This window comes from Pteropus vampyrus, unplaced genomic scaffold, assembly GCF_000151845.1.
Source record: "Pteropus vampyrus isolate Shadow unplaced genomic scaffold, Pvam_2.0 Scaffold2, whole genome shotgun sequence".
Lineage (NCBI taxonomy): Eukaryota > Metazoa > Chordata > Mammalia > Chiroptera > Pteropodidae > Pteropus > Pteropus vampyrus.
The window spans coordinates 18,871,177-18,896,685 of NW_011888783.1; the positions used below are offsets into that span (position 1 = coordinate 18,871,177).

General features: G+C 39.5%; 1 protein-coding gene across 1 annotated transcript in view; it reads right to left on the reverse strand.

Annotated features, from left to right (window-relative positions):
• Positions 1–25,509, reverse strand: part of MYO3B (myosin IIIB) — a 355,967-nt gene that overhangs the window by 237,607 nt on the left and 92,851 nt on the right. Inside the window, exon 8 of the mRNA XM_023528462.1 lies at positions 8,727–8,792. Coding sequence (XP_023384230.1) covers positions 8,727–8,792 — 66 coding nt within the window. The remainder of the gene's footprint in view (positions 1–8,726; positions 8,793–25,509) is intronic.

The following is a 25,509-nucleotide window of genomic DNA, read 5'->3' on the forward strand; positions in this document are numbered from 1 at the left end:
AAAAGATTTTACATTTGATCCTCACTGGTAGACAGACCTTTCTATCCTCATCCACAGCTTAGGAAGCCTCGGAGAGATCAAATAACTTAAGGTGATGTAACCATCAAGTCTGGAACTGTATTAATTTCCTAGGGCTGTCAGAACAAAGTACCTCAAATTCAGTGGCTTAAACAATAGATATTTATTGTCTCATAATTCTGGAGGCTAGAAGTCTGAGATCAATACTCAAGATTGGTAGGGCTATGCTCCCTCTGAAGGTGCTAGGGAAGGATCTACTCCAGGCCTCTCTCCTAGTTTCCGGTAGTTCCTTGGCTTGTGGCATCATAAGTCCAATCTTCACATGATATTATCTATGTGCGTCTGTGTCCAAATTTCCCCCTTTTATAAAGACGCCAGTATGACCTCATCTTAACTAATTATATCTACAAAGGCCCTATTTCCAAATAAGTTCACATTCTGAGATACTGAGGGTTAGAACTTCAACATATGAAGTTTCAGGGACACAATTCAAATCAAAGCCAGGCTTTTTCGGTATGTGAGTGTGGAAACTGCTTGAGCCTAAGAGTTTAAGCTTTGGGCCTCCCTTAATGGCAAGAATTCCCATTATTCACTAAAATATAGCCTTTTAAATGAAATTCTTCTTTCAAGAAAACATTCAATAGTCCTTCACATCAAAAATAAATTATGGAATTTTCCCCTCACTCATTAACCTGGTATGATAGCTATATTGTGCATTTGATGACACTAGGAAATTCCAAATTGAAATACTGGGAGGTCAACAGAATCTGCACACACACGCAAAAGGAAATGGAAGACTAAGAGACACTATAACAACTCGTTATATATAAAATCACTGTCATAAATTTTGAATCCACTAAAAAAACAAACAAACAAAAAAAACCCCAGCCCTTTCCTCATTAGTGAAAAAGGGCTATGTCTGTTATTTTCATCCCTGCCAGAAATCATCAGTGGGCTGGAAGAGTGTAGTAATGGTGACATGAGCCTTCATTTCCATTTTTAATGGAAATTCTTATTGACCCAGAGCCAGATTTCCTTCTGCTCCAGAGCCTATGGAAATCCACAGTGGAAACTACAGTGGCCAGAGAATGGAGGAGCAGGCGGGAAGCTGGGGGCTTAGCATTGAACCAGAAGAACATTGCAGCTCTTGGGAGAAGATTCGGTGGGTGTCGAGCTGGCCACTCCATGCTTCCACCTCGACCTTACTTTCCTCGTCTCTCCCAGGGCGCAGATCTGCCTCGGTGGGGATCACGACTGCCTCTCCTCAAGATCCACTTCTGTTGTGACTTACCACCCCAGGCGCCCTAATGGATCTCATCCTGACCCTCACATCTCTGTTGACAGCATCACTATTGTGAGTTATAGCATCCCTCATTACCACTCACATTTGTTGAACTCTCAGTCTATATCTCACCTAATCTCTGCAACACTCTATAAAGTAGCATGGCTATAAATTGCTACCTGTCTATATATTTTCCACTATACTCAGAGATAGAGCCCTGGTGCTGACCTTGGCTGCCGTGAGACTACATGTCTCAGCTTCTTTGTAGTTGGGTATGGCCATGTGATTAAGTTGTAGCTAATAACATGTTGTATGAAACAGACAGAAAGTCTTCTTAAAGTAAGGAGACTTTCATTTTTCTCCCCTTCCATCTGCCTGTAATAAGCATGTAATTTGGGGGGCTATAGCAGCCATCTTAGCCCATGAGGTGTCCTTGGGAACAGAAATTACACTAAATGGGGCAGCACAAGGGCAGGGACCTAGGTGGCTGCCATGTGCCCTATCAGACATGATGGCCTAACTCCCAGATTATTAGCAGAGCAAAGAAGTGAAGATAAGTCTGCACTCCAGACACTGCCTCTGTTTTGACTCCTGCTGGAGATGATTATCAAAGGTTGAGTTTGAGGGGGCAGAGTGTTGCTGCTGAGAAGGGAGTGAAGGAGTGAGAGAGTGAGAGAGAGAGAGAGAGAGAGAGAGAATGGCCTGAGCTGTACAAGTCAGTGAGTTTAAGTCTAAATAAAGAGAAGGTAGATAGCAGACATAATTATTCCAGAGGTGTCAAGGATGAAGTCATTGATGTTTTTTTTTTTTAACAAAAGGTCTCACATATTTATTACTGAACCTATTAGTGCAGAAGTATAGAACCAAAGAGAAAAATAATTTCCCCAATAAAACATATCCAACTGTCCAGATAGTGGTGATGTTTTTGGCTTGAAATGACAAAATGCTAATGACCTTGATAAGGCATAAATACATGTGTCATCTCATGTGCAATTCCTTATAGACCCAGCTTGATACTTCCCTAATGCCTCCTCTTGTAACTGAATGTAGTGCACGTTTTAATCTGAATCCATTGGGGAATGGGAAAATTATGCATTTGTTTCTTAGCCAGGTACCACTTGATCCTGAAAGTCTTATGATAAGACATAGCAAGGAACAGAGTCAACTACACACATCATGATGACAGAGAAAAGGAGAGCCAGTCACACTTTTAAAAAGCAGTTTTAGAATAGTGGTACAAACCAAATGCGAAGGATAATAAAAATGACTATTGCTGGCTGAGCATGAACACAGAAACAAGTCTGCTGGGGTTCAAATCCTAGCTCTACCACTTATTAGCTGTGGTTTTGGGACTCTTGGCCTCTTTCTACCTCGATTTCTATAAAATGCAGATAATATTAGAACTGTCTCATAGGATCATGAAGAATAAGTGAATTATATGACATGTAAAGAACAGAGCCTAGAATGAGTAAGAGTTGCATATATTAGTCATTATTATTTGCCAGGTTCTACACATTATATAATTTAATCTTTACAGTAACCCTATGAGGCAGGTATTCTCAGTCCCAATTTGACAAATGAGGACCAAGGGTCAGAGAGGTTAAATATCTCCCCAAGGGTTGCAAAGCTAGTAAGTGACGCAGCTGGATGCATACATTGCTCTTCTACAACTGCCTCTCCTTGATGATGAGCCAGGTGGCACTCTGGGGAGGGGAGAGGGACAGGCTGTGAGGCAGACATGTGAGCCATGCTGCCACCCCTCCGCACACCCTGCACATGGACAGGTAGACAGCTCACAATCACTCGTTTATTTCAACTGCAGATGCTTCTTGATTTACATTATAAAATTCAAGTATGATTTTTAAAAAAGAAGAGGAGGAAAGGAAGAAAAGCCAGTATAGGTAAATGATACAGAATATCATTTAGATTAATCCTATCTAAACATCACCTAAAATATTGTGCCACAGCATTAATGTGAAATCTATGACATACGCGACAGATCTGGCTTCTCACAAGATCTAAACCCAGCATTTGTTGGGAAATAAACAGAATATGGAGACTGGATTACCCACTTTACAATGCCTTTTGCTTATTTTTGAATGAGGCTAAAACCCTCTTTGCCACAGTTCCTAGGACGAGAGGATATTTCAGGTATATGGTGTACAATGCATTGTGTTTCAAACTTCAAGTCACAGAGACACTTCTTGGTTTATACCATGAGAAACTCAGATTTCATTGGCTGAGTTTATAAGTGGGGTAGTGAGATCAAATCAGGCCCTTGGTGTCTTTAAATGATCTATTAGGTAATCTAAATTAGATGTTTTTATGGGAGATACGACCTTGAAACACACAGCTTTATTTGTTCTCATGAAGTGGGAAATAATTCCAATTTTTCAAAATGAGAGAAAAGTTGGGTTCCATTTATAAGTGTATTGATCAATATATGTTGAGGGGAGAAGAGAATTTGGGGGGTTTTTAATTAGAATTTTTTTAGCTTCTCAATGAGTTTTTTATTAATTCACTAAATCTCTGTAGCTCAAGAGATGCTAATTAATTCAAGAAGCCATAATAGCTAATCATTGGCTAAATAAATCTAAAGTGGAAAGAGTCTGTCACTGGAGATATCGCTGCTCATTTTAATTAAAATTACCAATTTGCAAAGTAATGTAAATAAAGGTTATTGTATCCTTCCACTCTAGGAAGCATTAACTCTTTGCATGGCCACCTGAGAATCCAACAGGACTTAAAAAGCCATAAATATTTGTGGAACTTAATCAGTCACTGAGTTACAATATTTATCATTCCAAGTATCGTTCATTGATATTATAAAGCCATGTCGCATTAAGCTGCATTGAAACACAAAATGGAAAATGGATAAGAGCTGAGAATTGGTGTCTTGAAGGGAATACAATCAATGTCAAGGAAACAACCACCCCAAAATGGTTACCTTTATAAATATTTAGGCCTAGAAAAAAGCAAATGTTCCAGGTCTGAGTTTCAATTTTTAAAAAATAAATTTATGCAAATGCCCATGAGTTTTAGTAGTTTTATGGCTCAAAATAATCTCACCTTGTTAACATTCAGTGCAACTGCTTGTAATTATTTGAATGTCATTTGGAGGAATAGGAAAGGCCACCTCAACATTTCATGAATAAATGACAGGGCTCCGCCACAATGCTCACTCTGGGAAATAGACATACCTGCACACTTGTGGTCTAGCCAGCAAACCCAGGAAAGCAGTCGACGGTTGAGGGGGAGGGCGACCATATAGTTCAAGTCATCACTAAGTCCAAAGCTGAGAAGCATAGTGCTCTCGATGGCTTTGCCCTTGACTAAGAGAAATCTAACTTTCTTGTCTCACTAATCAGCTCAAGAGCCATCGATGATGAAATACGAAATCTAATTCCTAATAAAACTCCAAATGTTTTAGAGGCAAAATGAAAAAGCATAGTACACAGATACCTTTTAACCAATGGTTGAGATTTTTGAATTTTTGTAATTTTGTAATTTAGTCAAAATTAATTCAAAATTAATTTTCTGAAATTAATTTGAAATTAAAAAAAATAGTGACATCTATTAAAAGGAAGGTGAATTTGGCAAAGGAAAATTAGTGTTATCTTATCAAAAGGCTACTTCTGAATAAAGCCTCCTGACAAAACAGGTCTGGCTGGGACTTGAACCAGATAAACTTGTTATGCAAATAGCGTTAGCCACAGGGGAAGAGCTGATAATGAAATCTTTACAAAGCCAACGGTACATTGCAGAAGTGACAAAAAAACATCGGGCAGGGTCCTAGCACTTGGATAAAGAGCAGTGCAGAATTTATGTGAGCATCATGTTTAATTTATCATAACTAAGCTGTCAGAAGTCATGTTTTGACAAATGCATAACTAACACATATAAATGAGTCAATTATCACTAACGACCAAAGGTTCAGAACCAAATAGGCTAATGTTTCTTTACTTATTTTTTAACCCCTAAACAAGTTTACTAATAGGATTTCAGGCCTTAAAATTTCTCCTACGGTCTCCGAATTAAGGAGGCTAGAAAAAAATCTGAAAAACATTAAGTCGCATCCCAGCACTCAAGTTTCCTTCTTCCCCTCCCACCTCATGCAAACCTTTGCCCTCCATTGCTCACCCTCTCCCTGTCCCTCCCTCCCTCTCTCTTGTTCTCTCACATACACACACACAAACACACATGCATGTGCTCATGCCCTCTCTCTTGTCTACAAAGGTGTAATCACTAGGCTGCAGCCAGGCAATCCCTTCAGACCACTGTAGCAATCGATAAGAAGCCATACAGGTCCTTTGATGACTGGTGACTATTATGGACCAAGAAAGACAGAAATCATTGAATGACTCTGCTATGGTTCAGCAGTCATATGGGAACAAGGTATTGAAGATTTTAAAGCTGTTAAAGAGTTTCTAGTTCTTTTTATTTAGAGAGAACCAGTTTAGTTTACTTAAGTACAAAGAACCACAGCTCAGTCTGCAAGGGGAACTGAAGCAATTATCTGGATAATTCAGGCTAAAAACACTTTTGCTGAAATTACCAGATAATCATCTTCCCCACCCCAGTCCCACCAATAATGAAAAGCTTATAATCTGAAGATCTTAATCCTCCATCCTTCTTCCCTTTCCCTCCCCATATGAGCAAGGTAAATACAAAAGCCAACCAAGGCTATCTCTTTAAATAGACATTTCTAGCCCAGTGAGTATCATTGTTTATATTTAATTAGAGATTTGAATAAATAGAATGAAACAGTAAAGTTAAATTGCATTTGGTAGTCTGAGTAATGACAGCCTAGGATAGGTAGGCTTATCTACAAAACCAAAGGATATTATTTGAGAAGAGTGGGCACGTTTCTACCTAAAAATATAAAATAATTAGTCCCTAATCTTGAGAGTTTTAGTCCCAAAAACCTAGTGAAAGGAGAATTCATGGTTGAGGAATTAACAGGTTATGGGGGAAAAAAAATTAGGGAGCTGAGGTCAGGAAAGAATCTATGAACATTTATAATATATAATATTTTCACGAATGAAACCAATAAAAACTCATTAAACAGAAGATCGATGACATTTTTCCATATCTTAAATTAGTAGAAAAGCACACAACCACTTAATTTCTATTTACCTTCCTCATTTCATCAGAATCTTTTCAGACACTCCCTCCCTTGCAGTTTCAACAACTGTTTTCCATCTTTAGTTCTTCATTCTAGTATCAAGAACTTTCTAAGTCTAAAGCAACTCAGAATGAGTGCATCTGAAATTCTCAGAATTGAGGAAAACATAAGCAGATTTAAATGAGCATATAATAGGATTTTCCATAAAGAAAAATCAATGATTGAGAAGGATTTCTATACTGTTTTTAACCCTGAATGTCCCTATCCCATCTTCATTCATGTACATTTATTCCCACATCTAACCAAGCAATACCGTGCTTGGTTTAAGAACAAAAACACACTCCTGAATAAGTATACAGAAGCCAAATTTGGTGAGTCAAGTCACATTTCAGAGGCAACATGAGAGCTTGGTATAGGAAGGCGTAGTTATGAATTTGTAATGATTTTTTTCTAGGCCAACAGTTTAGAGAAGGTCAATCAAGGGCATCTGTGGGTAGCAACAGAATGAAAAGAAAAACTTTGCAGCCAGCCTTTGCCAACAAAATCACTGGAACCTTAGCCACTGGATTTCTTTCCCTGGGCCCATCTAAAATGTGTTCCCAGCCACCAAGGAGCTTTTAGTACTCCAGTTCCCTTCACCTCCTTAGTCTCCCATATCTCAGGGAGTGGCTCTTCCTCGGCTCCTTCATGAGCATCATTCCTCCTGCTGCTTCTGTTGTTCCTCTCGATATGGCCCGACATCACAACCCTTGACTTGTGACTACTGCATTCTGCAGTCATTGCAGGAACATTAGAGTGGGGACTAGAAGGGCAGGAAAATGTCCTTCGTCCCCTGGCCTTGAACTTTATGGTCACAGTTCAACATGGCCTTGCTCAACATGGGTAGAGTTCTTAGAGTTCCTTACCAGTCCTCACTCCTGAGGAAGATGGCACAAATCCAGGAGGCATTAGACAAGCAAAAGATTTCAGAGACAGAGAAGTATGTTACATTTGAAACGAAAATGAAATGTTCTTTATACAAAACCCTTGGGGCCAAATATTTTTTTGGAATTCGGAATTTTATCAAATTTTAGAAAAGTAAACCAGCGCATTCACTGTATGTTATGTAACATTCCCAGCAGGATCTGGAGCAGCACACTGTAATCAAACACATTAATACATTTGTAGCAATTCACATGAATATTCACACTGAGTGAGATAAATAACAACTATAAATAACCCCACTTCAGTTTAGGTCTTGTGTTGCTACCAAATCAGTTCACTTAAGGTCAGGGCTTGCAGCTAAATGACTCAAATACAAAAAAACTTTCATTTTCCAGAGCTCTTTGGAGTTTGGAATTGTGAATAAGGGATTGTTGATCTGTATTTTGATTGATTAGGGAAGATGATGAAGAGACCTAGTCTTTTTCATTGCCCTGCCTCTTTGTGGGAGCACACAAATATATATTAGAGAAATCTGTGTTGACCCTTCCCTACTTCCTGTTTGTCAGCTATTTTAGTTACTTCTTTTCTCCTCCCATGACCTCTAAATATCTTATTTGATATACAAGGCACCAAGGGCACCTCTTTCCTGCTCCTGTGACTGGATATGGCCTGTAATGCCTGGTCTAAATCCCCACCCCTCTAGCACACTGAGCATCTTCCCCAGTCTTGTGACCAGTGTAGTCCTCTGCCAGGGGCCTGGCCAAAAGTTCATGTTTCCAGCACTGAGTCATCACCTCATTGTTGGTGGTGTTGGTTCTGCTCCTGTCTTAATCCCATGCAATCTTGCTTAGTCCTCAGTAATATAGCTCCAAGCACATCACCCATCAGTTGGGGTTTCATCTTTTTCTGCACACCTCAAGCCCTGGCTGGGGCTCTTTGCCTTGGTGCCTTGGGCCTGAGAACCTGCTTTGCCCTTTCAATCACCTTGGGAACTGGAGCACTGGTCCCATACCATAGATCTTAGAGTAAAGCCCAATTTCCAAGCTGTAAAACCTCTGTTGAAAGCTACCATCTTTTACCTCCTCTCTGATCTCAGTGCAGGCATCCAATTTGGTGATGTTTGCCCCAGGACAAAGTAGATTCTCAGATAAATGTGTCCCATATTATAAGGAGGATGAGTACAGCTAAGAGTCAAATGGAACTCCTTATTTTTCAAATCCTGCAGATCTTCTATCATTTACTGGAACAAATTCTATGTCATAACGTGCTAAAAGGCTTAACAACTTCTAGTGCCAAGTAAATTCTGCAGCTTGGATTTCTCCAATCACTGTTCAAGGCTTTGTTGGATGAGAAATTTTCAGTGGAAGGAATACTCACTGTGAAATAAAGTGATTGAATTCCTCACACCATTCTTCCGGGTAAAGTAAAGTGGGTGGAGGATTTCTGAAAAACAAAAGCAATTTTTTTCTTACAAAAAATATTCAGTTAAAAACAAAATATCAACTTGTCTACTGATATCATTCTAAATAGCTTTAATAAATCTATTCTATTTCTTCCCGAGTGGGAATCATTCATTAAATTACGTTCCCCTCAGGAACATTCCTCGGGGGACAGACACTCTAACGAGGGACGAAGCAAACACACAGCCACTGTAACTGAATATTATTAGTGCCATAAGAAAGCTATAATCCCAGTGCTAGGAGCTTTAGGGAAATAGACTTTTAATTTTGCAGATTTTTCAGATCATTATGCTACCATTTGAATTAATTATGTGATGCATTTAAGGTATACTCATAAATTCATTGGTCACATTTTAAACTATTTCCTATGTGTTAACTTCTGCAATAGGCACTGGAGAAAGCAAAACAGCTAAGACCCTGACCCTGAGTGGTCCCTGGGTAGAGACAGGGGCAGATATCCCACATAACTAATTCTCGGAGGCCCAGGAGAACCAGAGAACTACAGAGAGACTCTGTGGTGACCTTGCTACTTTCGGGTAAGAGGCAGGAAAAAGGGAAAGGGAAGAGCTCTGAATTTGATGGAATATTTACCTGAAGTGATTCAATTTTAAAACAGAAGTGACATTACCTTTGAAGAGAACCAAAGTTTTGCCACCCCAAAATATGCCTTTTGAGATACTGATTTTTAAGCTGATTATTAAGAAACAAAAGACTCAGAAAAAACCCTCGACCCTCCCCCTTTACCTGCTTAAAGGAATTCAGATAGAAAAATCTGCTTAAAGGAAGGGAGTATCACCTTAGCAACATAATGTAAACTAAATGTGGCACACAGGGAGAAATCTAGCAAAGCCTGTTTGTTAAACTGTGTCCAATTGTTTCTTGGTGGCTCAGCAAGAATTTGTTTACCACATGTTTGCTTTCTTTTCTACCTGTAAGTTACCTGCTTTCCCTTTAAAATCTCAGACCCCTAGCCCCATTCTCCTTTGTCCAGATTGCAATATAAGCCTCAACTACCCAATCCCTCCTTAGGTCTCATACTCCTACGACACCCCCGCATGTACATGCATAATAAACTGTGGACATTTTCTCCTGTTAATATGTCTCTGTTAATGTGATTATTAGCCCAGTCAGGAGAACTCAGAAGGTGGGAGGAAAGTTTAATTTTTGCACGCCCACGCTTTTGATCGGATTTTTTCCCCTAGCCATAAATAGAAAGAGGGACTTGTGGGCAAGTCAAGTTCAGGAAATGAAGAGTTACGTTTATGCAAACCTGAATTATGACTGTAAATTTTAAACCCATTACATGTGATCTTTGTTTTCACCAGGGTCCCAACAGCTTCCTGAAACCATAGATTGCTCAGTTTCAATAGGTAGAAAAATAAGAAGCAGTCAGAGTAAGCAGAAACAAATACTGTATCAGATACTGTGATTGCAAGTTGCCTCTCAATACCCATTCTCTTCTCATTTCTTAAGGTACAATTTTTATTTTTACATATGCTGCTATATAAAAGTTACATTTTTTTCTGAGTTCCTTGCAGGTAGATGTGGCCATGTGACTCAGTTCTGGGCAATAATACAGAAGTAAAACTGTTCTTTGGTATTTTCAGAAAGTCTTCTTAAAATAGAGGAGACATGCCATCTTTCTTCTTCTCCCTTTTTGCTTCCTAGAGCATGCATGTCATGGCTGGAGCTTAAGTAGCCACTTTGGACATGAGGTGAACTTGAAAATGAAAGCTATGAGCTGAATATAGCAAAAAAGGTAGATAGCAAACTGAATTCATGATGACACTGCATAGCTGCCATACCAGCTCTAAACTGCTTCCCCCTAGTCTTCCTTAACAGAAGAGGGAAATAAATTTCCATCTTCTTTAAGCCACAGTTATATGCAATTAATCCTAATTGAGTAAAAAATATTTCAGAATATTATCCTATCATATGATTAAAATATAATTTGATAAGTGATATAATAGAAGCACAAGCACAATGTTATGTAAAAGGACAATTAAGGGGGCAATTTACCCAATGTGGGGAGTCCCAGAAGACTTTATAAAGAAGATGAACTTTAGCTGACCCCTGAAGATTAGGTTGGATTTTTCAAGATAGAGGAGGAGAGAGAAACCATTTCAGGAATAGAAAACATGTACCAAGTCACAGAAGCATAAAAATGTCTAGTAGAGTCAAAGAATGTGAGTAATTTGTGGGCGAGGGGAGCAAAGATAGACTATTTTGGGTCTGGGGAGAGAGCAGGAGGCAAGGACAAGATGGGAAGGAAAAATGATAAGAAAGGAAGTATATGATTTCTCTGTTCTGCATAAGAATTATCCTTCAGATCATCTGATGAAAAGATGCAAAGGCGAATTATCTGTGTACCCAGCTAGAAAGAGTAGCAGTTGAAGGTTGCCCTTCAGTTATTCTGGAGGTTGCCTCGTTATCTCTCATTCCATCCAACAATATTTGCTTTAATCTTTCCCTAGCATTTTTAAATAATAAAAGTACCATCATATAACTTCTTCAATACTAGTTGGACTGACCTGTTTTTATTGGCTCCAGCTGTTTGAGGTTGTTCATCCCGTGTTCTCCCAGCTCACCTCTGTGGGCTTCAGTGTGGCATTTCTCAGTGAGCAGGTTGACCTAGATTATCTCTACAGCCCAATCCAGGTTTTCTGCTCATTCTATTCTCACTGAAGCCAGTTTCATGGATAAGAGCTACTTAAGCAATTACCATCCAATAGACTTAATTCACCCCCAAAGCAGTTAGCCATGACCAAGAAGTCATTTTATAGACAGAGTGTACAGATTTGATTTAAAACAAGCCTAGTAGCCTTGACATCGGCCAGCTAAGCATGCAGGAACAGCCCTCTGCCACAATTAGAGAACAACCTGGCAAGGGTCCACTGGAGAAATGGATGATAAGTATCCACTCTTGTGTAGAGAACACTACCTTCCTGTTTTCAGTCTGTTTCTCAACAGGAACTATGGACGGGGGCTACCATTTAAGTGTTGCCTTGAACCTCTGCAGCAGGGCACAGAGAACAGCAGCAGATCACCACTAACCCAAACCATTACCAAGCCCTGATGGCCTGAACATCTTTGAAACTTGGTATCAGAGGAATTTGTTTCAGAGACCCTCATTTGAACTTGTAGATGCCCCGCCTTTCCTGGAATCCAGCCATCGCACTTAGGTTCAGTAAATTGAGATCTTGTGAAAGATTATTATCTGTGTGTGATAAAAACTAAAAGAAATTTGAAGACTTTACAGTACATTGTTTGCACTGGCAATATAAATTTTAGTTCTCTCACTATCCAGGAAAAGCACCAAATAATAGTAATGGTACCTTTTTGACTCCTCTCAAAACTACAGATGCAAGCTGCAACCCTGCCCAGAGGGTCTCTCTTAAAAGACGTAAGACACTTCATATTCAGTATGATGGGAACTGTCGCTGTGATTCAGAGACAGGCGGGCACCACTCGCTTACATATATGGATGCCGAGAGCCTGCATCTCAGGAAGTGTAAATGGTGAGTGCTCAGAAAAGCAATGAATCTGAATAACAAGCTTTCATTTGGATAATGGTTATAGACACACCAAGGCAATACAGAAAACAGATTAGTCGGTGGAGGAAAATTACTACATTGGATTTGAGTTTTACCTGCCTGGATTTTATTCCTGTGTTTTGAACCCAAAATTCATTTTCTATAAAGATCACTTGGCATTGGGCTACATGAGGCTAGAAGCATGGAGTGATGGGAGAGAGAGCCCTGAACCAATTATATGCTCATTTTTGACAATATAATCTTGGGTCCAGTAAACATAAGAGAGATAAACTTAACCTCCTTCCCCCAAAGCCTCTGTGGAACAAAATGATTTGCCGAACAGTCAAACTGAATTTATTTTAGTTATTGATGGGACAGAGGTGGGCACCTAATTTAATTTGGTGACTACAGCCTGACTTAAAATAAGCTGGGTCAATCCGATTCTCCTTAGAAGGTTTTTTCCCATCTTGAACTGAAAAAACCAAGAGAATGAGGCAATTTAGTAAGGGGAGCTGAAGCTGAGAGATCCATGATGACAAAGCAGTCAGGAGAGGCCACAAAGCAAAATGTGCGAGTTAAAGTTTCAGAGGCAGAAACTACAAGTAGGCAGAAAACCACGGAATGAGGAGAAAATAGGCCAGGTAGAGTAGAAATGAAGAAATGTGTCACAAAGACCATGTATTTTTTTCACTGTTCCTTTTGTGAGTACTTCTCCTTTCTCCGGCACACCTAAATATTACTGGCTCCAGCATTCTGTTTTCAGCCCTATTCTCTGCCCATGCTACACATTCACTGAGGCCTCACTGTAGGTTGATGGATTCCTAATCGGTGTCTCCTGCTTTGATTTCTCCTGCCTTTTGGCTGGTGCATCTAACTACTTATTTGATTGTCCCATTTTGATTTCCCAGAAGCACCTTAAAAGTCAGTATGTTCAAAACCAAATTCATCTTCTTCCCCTAAAGCTGCATCCACCTGACTGTTGAAGTCTGAAACTTGGGTTCTAGCCTGTCTCTTAACCCCACATCTAATTGGAGAAGTCATAATAATGGCTCCCCCAAAGAAGTCCATATTCTGATGCCTAGAACCTATGAAAATATCACCTTCCATAGCAAAGGGACTTTACTGATGTGATTGAGGACCTGGAGATGGAGGATTACCTTAGATTATCTGGATAGGCTCAATTGAATGCAAGTCCTTTAAAGCAGAAGAGAGAGACAAAGAAAGCAGAAGAGGCAGAAGAAATTCCAAGTGTGAAAGGGATCTATCCACCGTAGCTGGAAGATAGGGGAAGGGAGTCAAGGAACACAGTTAGCTTCTGGAAGATAGGAATGAGCCTCAGCTGATACTCAGCAAGGAAATGGAGGTCTCAAATCTACAAATGCAAAGAAGTAAATTCTGCTAATAACCCTGAATGAGCAAGGAAACCGATTCACCCCTTGAGCCTCTAGAAAGCGGTTCGGCCCTACTGACACCCTGATTTTAGCCCAGTGAGACACATGTCAGATTTCTAACCTATAGAACTGTAGCATAATAAATATATGCTGCTTTACAGTGCTAAATCTGTGGTCATCTCTTATGACAGTGATCCAAATTTAATACATCAGTCAAGCACCAAGTCCTATAAATTCAGCTTCCTAAATTCCTTTCTCAACATCCATCCCCCCTTTTTATGTCCTAGTGCAGTCACTTTTTATCTCATACCCAGACAACTCCAGCAGCCTCTTTATTTTATTCCCTCTTTCTATGCTCATCTCCATCTAATCCATCTTACACTTGGCAGCTAGAATTTCTTTATAACATACAAACCTGATATTGTTATTTCATTGCTCTCCCCGATTTGTCTACCTGGCAGGCTTCTATTCATGCTTCATGTGTATCTTTAGTGCCCAGCACAGCAGCATTTAGCAAATTTTTGCTGAATGACTACATGAATGAATAACACAAACATACATATGTTGTAAGTTAGCCAAGAAATGATGCCAAGACAAAATACGGCTTAGTCCCCAAAGTAGCATAAAATTAGACAAACATGGAATATCTCCTTTGGATATGAGCAAATTCTGACCAAATTATTCACAGAAACTGGGGCTTGAGGGACAAAGGAGTCCCCTTCGGTGGCAACCTGAGTTAGATTTGACAATGTAGAAGCCTCATTTCTCTATTTGTGAAGCCCAGACATACCCAGATCCCTGAACATATTTTACCAAAATTAACAAATAAATCATAACTTTAAACCTCATTACAGACATTATCTGACATCAGGACCATTATATATACACACACACAGTGGGTTGGAGATAGAAGAGGATCAGTACCAATAATAATCACACGTTGAGTGCTTACTATCAACAAGCCCCATGCCACGTGCTTCACATACAGGTCAATGGAACAACACAGCAATCCTATGAAATAGGAATTATTATTCTTGTTTCAGAGGTAGGGAAAAGGAGCTTAAAAGAAGAAATTTTCTTAAAAACATCCAACAAAAAGTGTGAGTCAAGTTTTAAATTCGAGTGTTTCTGTCTCTAATGTCCATACGCTTCACTGTTTTATGTTTTATTTCATGAAGAGTCCGCTACTTCAGAAGATGAATTAAGAGAACATATATGCAAAAAGTGAAAGCCAATTAGCAAGCAGCACCACCAGAAGGTGCAAAATGAAATCCTCAAACATTAAAGCACATTCACCAAGGAGATGCCGAGTAAAAGATTTCTCAATGAGGCTGAGTTAATTAAGAAAGACTTCTGGGAAGTTGCAAATTTCAAGGTGGCTCCTAAACAGAGGGGACATAAGCCAATTGAGGAGGGAAGGAGGGTGTTAGGAAAGGAAAGGGGAAATGTAGAGAGGAGAGACAAAGACTGAGGTATAATCACTAATAAATAATCATAAACGTACAGTTAAATAAACACCTAGGAGTGTGTTTGAAAGGTATTCTATTTATTTACTCATAAAAGCAATAAAGTAAGACATTTGAGCAAAATTAAGCATTCTGAGAGTATTAACCACAGCGACAGAGCTGCCATCCTGATCGTAACTGGTAGATTCATTAATGAAGTTGAACGGTTAAGTGTTCAACAGTTAGGTGTCTGTGTCTCTTCCCTCATTATTTCTACCTAGCCCCAGTCAAAGTTGCTTTTCTCCCTAAGTCATGTCCTACCTGTTCAAAGTTAATTTAAATATTTATTTGTAGCACATGATTCCACCACAAGGTAAAAAATTTGCCAATACAGGAACATAGAAAGCAAAAAACAAAATTCCTCTTTACTACCACCCTTAATCTCAGTTTCTTTCCCATATCAGTATGGCCTGTATCCTCTCACACCTTTTTATATTCATTTTAAAATATTTTCTATAAATATATACTACATATACTGTTTTGCTGTGTATAAATATATCATAAATACAACATAAATTTTATAATATATTTGTTTTTATAATATATTTATAGTTGGGGACAGTAGAAATGGGATTATACTCTACACATTAAGTGTCCTGGTACTAATTTTTTCCATTCGTTGCCATGGCTTAAAGATCATCCCATACCAACTTCGTACATTAATAGCATTCCACGATGCGGGTATACTATAGTTTGTTTAGCCATTCACCCATTGGTGGATATTTAGGCTGTTTTTCTCCACTATTAGAAAGAAGGCTGAAATGGTTTATACATGCCACTTGTCATATATGATTTCAACTTTTAAAAGGTTTCTTAGGCAGCAAAGATATCTTGTCGGTGAACGTTTAGGATCCTACCACATAACTGCAATGTTGAGAGCAGTAACTGACTGCCTCATCTTCTCGAGGTGGCCCAGTGTGCAATTTCAGAGCAGAGGGGGAAGTGACTGCCAAATGGCTGTGCAGGGTTGTGAAGAGCGCCCCTGGGACAACCCTCCATAGAACACAATGTGAAGAGGAACCTTAAGTTGTTCAGCTCCACCTGTGTCAGGTCTTGAATGCTGCTGCTGGGTTCCATTCTGCCACTTGCAAGAATCTGCTACTTGATTCAAGTGGTGGGTATCTTTGGGTAATTACTTTGACATGTGGGGCACAGACCAAGATTTATTCAAATTACATATACGTTACAATTCTGCTAAAGAGGAATCATTTGAAAAATTTAAATGGTTGAAGATATTTCTTTAAAATCAGAAAATAGAGATGAAGGTGACACAGAAACCAGAATCACAGTGCTATACACTGCTTCCTCAGAAAATGTAAAAGGTAGGTCCAGACTGGGAAAGACATCCATGCTAAATGCTAACTTCACCATAAAGGCATCTCCCAATCGGGATCAATCTTTTGAAGTAGGGAAAAGGAGAGGGGGATGTTTGCAATAACACTAGATGAAGAGGTGCCTGGAAGGAAGCAAATGTAGGAGAGGAAAAACATTTTTTTCCCTTTACACTTTTAACTTCTCAATTGGAACCTCTGTCACAAAGGACAGATTAACAAGAGAAAAGCATACAGATTTATTTAGTGTAAATTTTACATGACATGAGAGGCTTCCTAAGGAAATGACCCAAAGACATGGTTAAACCTGAGTGTTTTTATGCTAGGTCTGATGAAGAATGGAGAGTCATGGATAGATGTGATAGGATAAAGAGTATGAACGAAGTGTGATAAACTGGGGAAACTCCGCAAGGCCTGTTCATGAAGATTTCTCTCTGTCTATCATCACAGTCTTTGGAGATAAGGATGCTCCTTTCCTCTGGGTATAGAGAGGGCACCTCTCACAAGAAGGTTTTATGACCTGCTTCAGGGGAAGGTCAGAAAGTCCTTCCTGTATACACCACTTTCTCAAAATCCTTCAGCTTGAAATATTCAATATGCCAATGTCCCATATTCGGGGGTAGTGTGTCCTGTACCCCATTACAAAAATCAAATGAACCTAAGTCATATCTCAGACTTAGATCACCACTGTCTAAAAAAAGTGTTTTTATGATTAATGCCTATGATAATTTATTCCATAATAACTAAAAAAAATTACTAAAAGCAGTGAAAAGCAAAGATTTGCACTTAAATTTCAAGTTTGTTGACTCCTTTGATTCTGATTTTTAATAACCTGATCTGATCCTGTCCCTTAAATAACACCATTTGCAATATTAAGCTATAATTGTTAAAATGTAAAGTTACCACATCAAATCACATGGCTCATAATAAACCCATTCTTAACCATCAGTAAAGGACAAGATGTTCACTTCCTCAGGCTTCTCAGCCCAGCCACAATCTGTTTCAAAGGTCATCTCAGAATCTCAACATTACATTATGTTCCCCATGTCGGGTATTACCCCAGGCCTATGCTTGAGATGGGGGTGTGGAGGTCTCACAAAGCTTTATTAATCCTTAGCCACTGCACCAACATTTCAAATGTTCACAAAGGCATGAGCCGCATTTTTTCATTATCTCTGAAGCACACTGGGGTATCGTTCCCTCCACTGTACTCTCCTTATGCAAACACATAGGACACATAAGTAATTCAGCCACGCATGCAGAGTACAAGAGAAAGTCAAGGACAATAGAAGGCTACGTCAATAGAGATGATGGAGGGGACGAGTGGTATGTGGCTCACTGTCAATGTGGTCATTTGCTGACATTCATTTTTCAATTTCCTCCTTCAACAAGAACTCAGCTACGCCATCAAATCCAACTGTTACTGTCCAACATGTTAGGGAAGCAGACCTTGCCCAAGGGCTGGCTAATGACCCTTTTCCTCAGTGGTCCTTCATGCGCAGAGTGGAAGCCACAATCTATTCTTTCTTACACACAGTTTTAAATGCACGATTTCTTAATTCATGATTTTAAAGAGATGTGTTGCAAAGAGATCATGTTGTTTTCTAAATATTTTCCTATCATCAGATTCTGAACTGCTTATGTGGGTTCAGTAAAATTGTACTCACTGAAGACGACCATTATGGTGTAACTAAGCATTTTGGAGATACAGGATCGCTTCCCAATTATGTTAGCATTATGTGTAGCAGCCTGAAAGTCAGAGCAATGTGGTAGGGGGCCAGGGCACTGGCAAAGTTAAATAGCATGTGCTGGACATGCTGTGCTTTCCTGGGGCATCCATTACTGGCAGTAAGTTATTTAAAGTTGCTTTATGTGAAAATCATTGGGGAGTTGGAGAGGAGGAGACAATAAAAAGTAGGACTTCTCCTTGCCTCAATTCTGAACTAATTGAAGAACAAGTTAAAGTAGTCAGATTGGGTCAAAGTAACACCTTTACTACTGATAGAGCTGCTCTTGGAGAATGCTGCTTTCATCTTCAGGGAGTAGGTTTTCTAAAACTGAAAGACAGACTTATCTGGCTGGCCTTGGGCCCCGGGCTGGACTACCACAGGCCCCTCTCTCAGGGACAGAGCCTTGGCCACAAAGCTGACTGCAGACTGAGAATAATCCCCCAGGGCAGGCCAATTCCCAAGAGAAAGAAGGGAAAGAGTTCCGATATGTGCGTTCAGTGCCTCCCAAACTCATCATCTGCATAGCATCACTCTGATCTTCTAGACCAGGGATCCCCAACCCCCAAGCCACAGCCTGGTACTGGTCAGTGGCCTGTTAGGAAAAGGGCTGAACAACATAAGGTGAGCAGCAGGTGAGTGAGCAAAGCTTCATCTGTATTTGCAGCCGCTCCCCAGCGCTAGCATCACCGCCTCAGCTCCACCTCAGATCATCAAGCATTAGATTCTCAGAGGAGCAACAGTTCCTGGTGCCAAAAAGGTTAGGGACCACTGTTCTAGACTCTATCAATTTCGGTTCAATCAGAAGACAAAAAACACCAGTAATCTGAACAGGGAAAATTTTATATAAAGAATTATTAACTTGTAATAGGGGATTAGTTACTGAGAAGTAAAGATAACTCTAACAAGTATTGGAAGAACAGATATTGGGAACAGCGACTACCCTTACCTAAGACAGAATGCCCAAGTAAAAAAATAACCTGGAAGAGCCCCTGCCCCCAAACCCAAGGCTGAGACTTAGATCTCATTGGAAAAGCTGTAACTGTTGCCTTTGGGTGGTGAAGTTCTCTGGAGTGAGACAAGCCAGGGCTGGCAAACAGGAAACTGTCTTCCTGGGTGCCTTTAAGACTCACTGGGAAGCCACTCAATGAGTGCTAGTAAAACTCTCTGGAGGGTGAGAACCACTGGGTGTTCCCAATGCCACTGGTAGCCAAAGGGCACAGGAACAAGAAGGGGAAAAAAAACCAACACAGTGAAATCAGGAAGAGAGCCCTCCCTCCTGCAGTGGCCTTTCAGTGCCCTCTACTGACGAAATGTAACATCTGCCATATGGCCAAGGAGAAATGTTTGCAGTCCACTCCAGCATCACAAAGCAGGGCAAAAAGGGTTGATTCGGAGCTGAAAGGCACTAAATTGACAACTGACACAGGAAAGAGAAAACAGAGAGGCTAGGAGTATTAGAGTGCTTTTTTGTTTTAAAGACGAAACATCAGCTTTTATGAAATTTCCATTTCAAGCTTGCAATAGGCAACTTCCAGTCATTATCAACTAAATGAATCCAGTCTCCTCTGACATTAGGACCACTTGCTAGATACATTTGAGAGGCAATCAAGAGATAACGGAAACCTCCTTCCCTCACTTAAAAAATCTGTTTTGTCATTGTGCATGAAATTTCCTTGCTAAGACTCATTGCTTTCCATCTCAAACGTTCCTTATTGAAATGGGCATGCTCTGGGAAGCATCCTGCTGTAAACCTTTATTGGCCACAATTTTACATAGGATAAATGGCAGGCAAGAATAAAAACTTAGAAAAAGGGGCCCAGTACAAGAACCAGCAAGGGGACAGGACCATAATCACAGACTTAATCTCTTTGCGGGTTTCCATTTCTAGAGTTCCAACTTTGTGTGAGCTGAAAAAGTAGAGTCAGGTGGCATGACACCTCTTCTTATACTTTCCTGGCTCTCTGCCTCCCAAGATTTCTTCCATCATAGAAAAGAAAAAGAAATCAATGAAAGTCAATGTGGTTCGAAACTCTTTTGCCAGGATCACGGCCACAAAAGGAGAGCTTCTTTTTCTTCTAGACCCTCTTTCCCACCAACACAGTCACGAGTACAATGTAGATGCCCAGTAGTAAGCTGAGGGGAGTTGACAATGGTTCTTCCCCATATTCTTTCAAGCCCAGTCAGGAACCCACGACTTTCTTTTAAATTGGACCATTTTTCTACAATCTAATATTATTTCTGTGGTCTGAATCCTTAATTTTCTTAAGAGCTTATTATGCATAAGCACCGTGCTAATGACTCACTCACTTAATCCCCATATACACCGTGTGAGACAGGTTATACAATTCCTTGTTTTGGAGATAAAGAACCAAGGCTTAGAGAAGTTCAGAAGCTGGTAATGCTATGGCCAGGCTTCCAATGCAGGCAGCCTCATCCCCAAGAGTACAATTGCAAACACTGCACCATCCTGCTTCCCCATTTGGGAATCCCTCTTGGTTAATCAGGCATCATGATATCTTTAGATTCTGCCAGAGCAGTACATGTCATATTATTGGGGGAATATGGGCCTAATTTCATAAGCCAGTTGTGCTTCTAATATCCCATCAACTTAAGCACAATACTCTTCAGATCACCAAGACATTAGCAAGCAAATTCAAAAACACATTTTGTTTGGGATGCAGAATGATCAGTAATAGAGAGTATGAACTGAGAATGTTTTCATCTGTTGAGTTTTATGCATTCTCTGTCATTCAGTTCCCTCCAAAGTCACAGCTGGTAAAACCAAATGGGTCATTTTACCACAATCAGACTAACGTCACAGTTCAAGAAGCACCATTTGTCCTCTAAGGCAAAGCCATGCACCTAATTACAACACACTGTTAATAAATTTATAATAGACAAACAGAAATCGACTGCTATGGATTTTTTTCCCTAGCAAAGCAAAACCATTTAAAGGGCAGATTGTGCATCTATTCCTTCTTCTATTGTTTCAATAAAGTTAGCAATATATTCTAAACAGGAAAAATCAGAGCAGACCTCAGATGAACAGATTGTATCATCAGATCCTACCACATTGCCTCTAATGGGCGAAATCAGCAGCCGAACATCAACACCTGTCACTCTGAGCAGACCCTGGCACACACACCAGGTGGGAAAGCTGTGCAGTTCCTTAGAGCAATCTGAGCCTGGGCCACTGGAGAACTGTACATGCCAATGGCCACAGAAGCAGGCTCTATTTAAAATTAAGCAGATATATTAAATGCCGGGGAAGATATAGCGGCAGTTCCTAAGAAGACCGGGTGTTAACATTTGGGAGCTCAGAGAAACTGGCCCAGCAGGAACTGCTGAAATTTATCCACTTTCAAGGGCAAAAGGTACCACCAGAGCAGCACCTCCTCTCACACTTGGGTGGTTTGAGTCATGTCTCCATAGGGCAGATTATGGCCAAATCGTTTTCACCAACCACAAGATCAATTGCAATCATTGTCTCTGAATTGATTATGTCGCAAGTCCTGGAGGTTTGTGAGGAAGCCCAAGTGAGCAAGCCCACATTTATATTTCTGACATTGTAAGTATGTCTTCTCTTTATAAGGGCTTTGGCTATTTTTTTACTTGGTTGCCTAGCAACCCTTTGAAGGGACAGAAATATGGGCGAGGAATGTTGGAAACATACTGATGAGTGAATTCGTGTTGATTTTACAGATTCCTTTTAAAAAATCAATTTATTGAACTTTCCTGAGGTGGGAGTGGGGCGGAAGAGGAAGGGCTGTGTTATATTATCATAGTGCTGCTACTCTTCTAACAGAAACACGCAATGCCAGCAAGCATATTTTAAAAAGCATATTTAGCAAACCAGAGGCAGGGGGTAGTTATCACTGGTTATTGCCTATTAATAAAGATGATGAATAAATGCAATAACATAAAGTCATCAGAAACACTGATTAAAAACAATACCTATTTCACTGTCCTCTCTCAAGAAGATCTCAGACCATGCCTGAGGAAAGCCTGCAATCTCTCCTATTTCATCCTGGTTGTCAATGACTAGTAAACACTGCTGCATTCTTGTCTGCCTGGTATCCTGTCTTTCACTAAATTATATTTCCCTATAGAAAGTACCCATTTCATTCAGATGTTTAAGTTTATTTGCAAAGAACTGAGCAAAGTAGCCTCCCATGATTCTTTTAATTTCTTCTGTGTCTGTGGTTATGTCCTCTGTTTTTTGTAGTTTTAAACTTTTTCCTTCTTTTCATGATTAGATTAATTAATAATTCACCTATTTTATTATTTTTATCCAAAAAGCTTATGATTTATATATTGGTTCTACTGTTTCCTATATTTTGCTTCATCAATTTCTACTTTATTAAATACTTTCTTCTACTTTACTGTGATTTTAAAAAGTTTTTTTAATTTCTTGGGTTGTAAGCTTATTTACTTTCATTCTTTCTTGATTATTAATATAAATATTTAGGGCTATGACTTTGCCTCTAATCCCTGCTTTAACTATTTCCTATTAATTCTGATATCACATTTTGATCATTGTATTTTTGTCTTTAAATAGTTTGTCTATGATGTGTTTAGGCAATCTCCAGCCTTTCACCAAATATACCCCTATACACATCATAGCCAAACTGTTTCAAGATGAAGACAAACTCTTGAAATCAACAAGAGAAAAACAACTAGTAATGCACAGAAGAGCATTAATACGATTAATTTTGGCTAGTTAGAGGGCAGTGGAATGACATAGTAAAAGGGCTGGAAAATATCAATCAAGAATTTTATATCTACTTTGGGTTTGTCAAGCTTTTTGTTTGTATAGACTGTTTTTCATAAAATTTGGGATGCTTTCGGCCATTATTTCTTCACATATTTTTTCTGGAACTTTATCTCTCTCACCTCCTTCCTGGACTCCCTTTACATGTACGTTGAAATTTATGATAGTATTCCACAGATCTTCGAAGCTCTATTCATTTTTCTTCATTTGTTTTCTCTGTGTTCTTTAGTTAATTTCTATTAATCTGTCTTTAGGTTCACTAATTCTTTCTTTAACTATCTCACATCTGCTGAGCTCTCTAGTGACTTTTTCATTTCAATTATTATGCTTTTCACTGTCAGTGTGATAGAACAGAGGCAGCCCAATATAGTGGAAAAGAGTGTAGCTCTGGAGTGAAGCTTTGTGAATTCAAGCCTATAAATTCAAGCCATTTATTAGCTATGTGACCTTAGACAATTTACTTGGCTCCTCTCTACCTTGAAATCACCATCTATAAAATAGGAGTACTAACAGTTCCTACCCTACACCATAATTTGAGAATTTCTAGAATAGAGCTTGTCATAAAGTAAGCACGCAATAACTATTTGCTATTATTATTTCTGCTGATGTCAAAGTTTGGTCATCACCAGTTGATACGGTCTTGAATTAGTTTTGTACTCCAAGCCTGAAATCTAGTATGAGATAAGCTCCATTGATGTGACCCTTTCAGCCATTCTTCCCAAGTTCCATTATGTTTGTTCCATCGGTATGTTTGGGTTTCTCTACTGTTTTTCTGAATTGTGCTATCATTATACCACTAGGGCTAATGCTCAGCCCACTTGGTGAGAATTTTAACACATGACACACAGGTTTTTCTGCCCCCCTCTCTGAAAGGCCTGGATCTTGATTTCCATACCTACAGGTGCTAGTTGTAATCAGGCTCCAAATCACACTAACAACTCAGAATCACAACACTCTACCTATTAAATGATGACCATTGTTTCTGCATGGAAGCATGCACTGCTTTCCCATTCTCTATACTGAATCCCTTGTATATGATTTTTACTTATTTAAGTTTGTCCAAATGCCTTGAGACAATGTAACTTGATCTCAGGTCACCCATCCCACAGGGTACAGCCCAAAAACCATATCAGCACCCCAAGTTCCAGATTTCCCAGTCCCAGCCCTTCCCATCCTGTTGATCCATGGTCTTGACCATATCCTTCACTGTGAGTCACGACTTCCAAGTCCTGTTTCAGCACTGACTGCAAAGTATACAGGGCTATAATATTTGGTCAAATCATTGTGTCAGTGGAATGATTTAGAAGGCAGTATTCTGAGAATTTTTAGTTAACTATTGACGTGTCATTAAGACAACTTTGGTGAACCAAGCAGATCAGGTTTTTTAGTCTTATTTGATCAGTCTAAGCAAATTCTAAGCAAAGACAAAGACAAACTGTCCAGTGCTCACTCTCTACTCTCCAAACTTGTATGCAGTTCATATGTTTCTCAATGACAACTGATGGCACTTTACACTTCACAAAGCACTTTCACAAATGTATTTCACTCAGTTTTCACAATAACCCTGTGATCTAGGTACATTCACATGACTAATCCCATTTCAAGATACAGAAACAAACTCAGAGCATAAAGGACCTATCCAAGTTTACTCAGCTATTTGGGTGAAGAACTGAGGTTACCACTTTTTCTTGTTTTTAACTCACTGAGTTTTTCAGTGTGTGTTCCATGAATCAGTAGGCCCATGAGAAATTCTATGATCAAAAAGTTCAGGAAATGGTTAAGATTTTGTCATGATAAAATCTCTGGAAAACCCTGCAATAAAGAAATTTGGTTAACTTTGTTTTCCACAGCATTTCTCACACTTCTCTGACCACAGAACCCCTTTTTTTTCTGACAGTCGTTGATATGCCATAGAACTTTGGGAAACTCTACTACACCAAGCTGCTTCACAGGAAAGGCAGGGAAGGCCAGACTGAGCGAGCTTGGAAGGCTCCTTGGAGCAACACACTCCTCGGAGCAACCCTCAGCCTTTCGCAAAATATTTCTTCCACCAAACATGATCTGTTGGCAAGTATAAAGGGACTCTGGTGATGGGGCAAAGTGGATTATTATTAGGATGAGGATAAGAGACAAATAAAAATGCATAGATGTACTTGCTATAAGATCAGAAATCTCCTCAAAGTGGCCCTAACTCAGTGTTTTTCAAAAAGGAGTTTACGGCACAGGTGCACAGGTGAATCATCCAAAAAATCTGGTAAACATGAAGATACCCAGACAGTATTCAGACCTGATGAGACAAAATCCCTGGGAATGGGGCCTGGGAATCTGTATTTTAACAAGCTCAATAGATGACTCTACACAAGTAGAATTTAAGAAGCATTAACTTAGGTAGTCAACAACGGATGTGAGATACTTTTCCAATCAAATCAAAGTCACAAA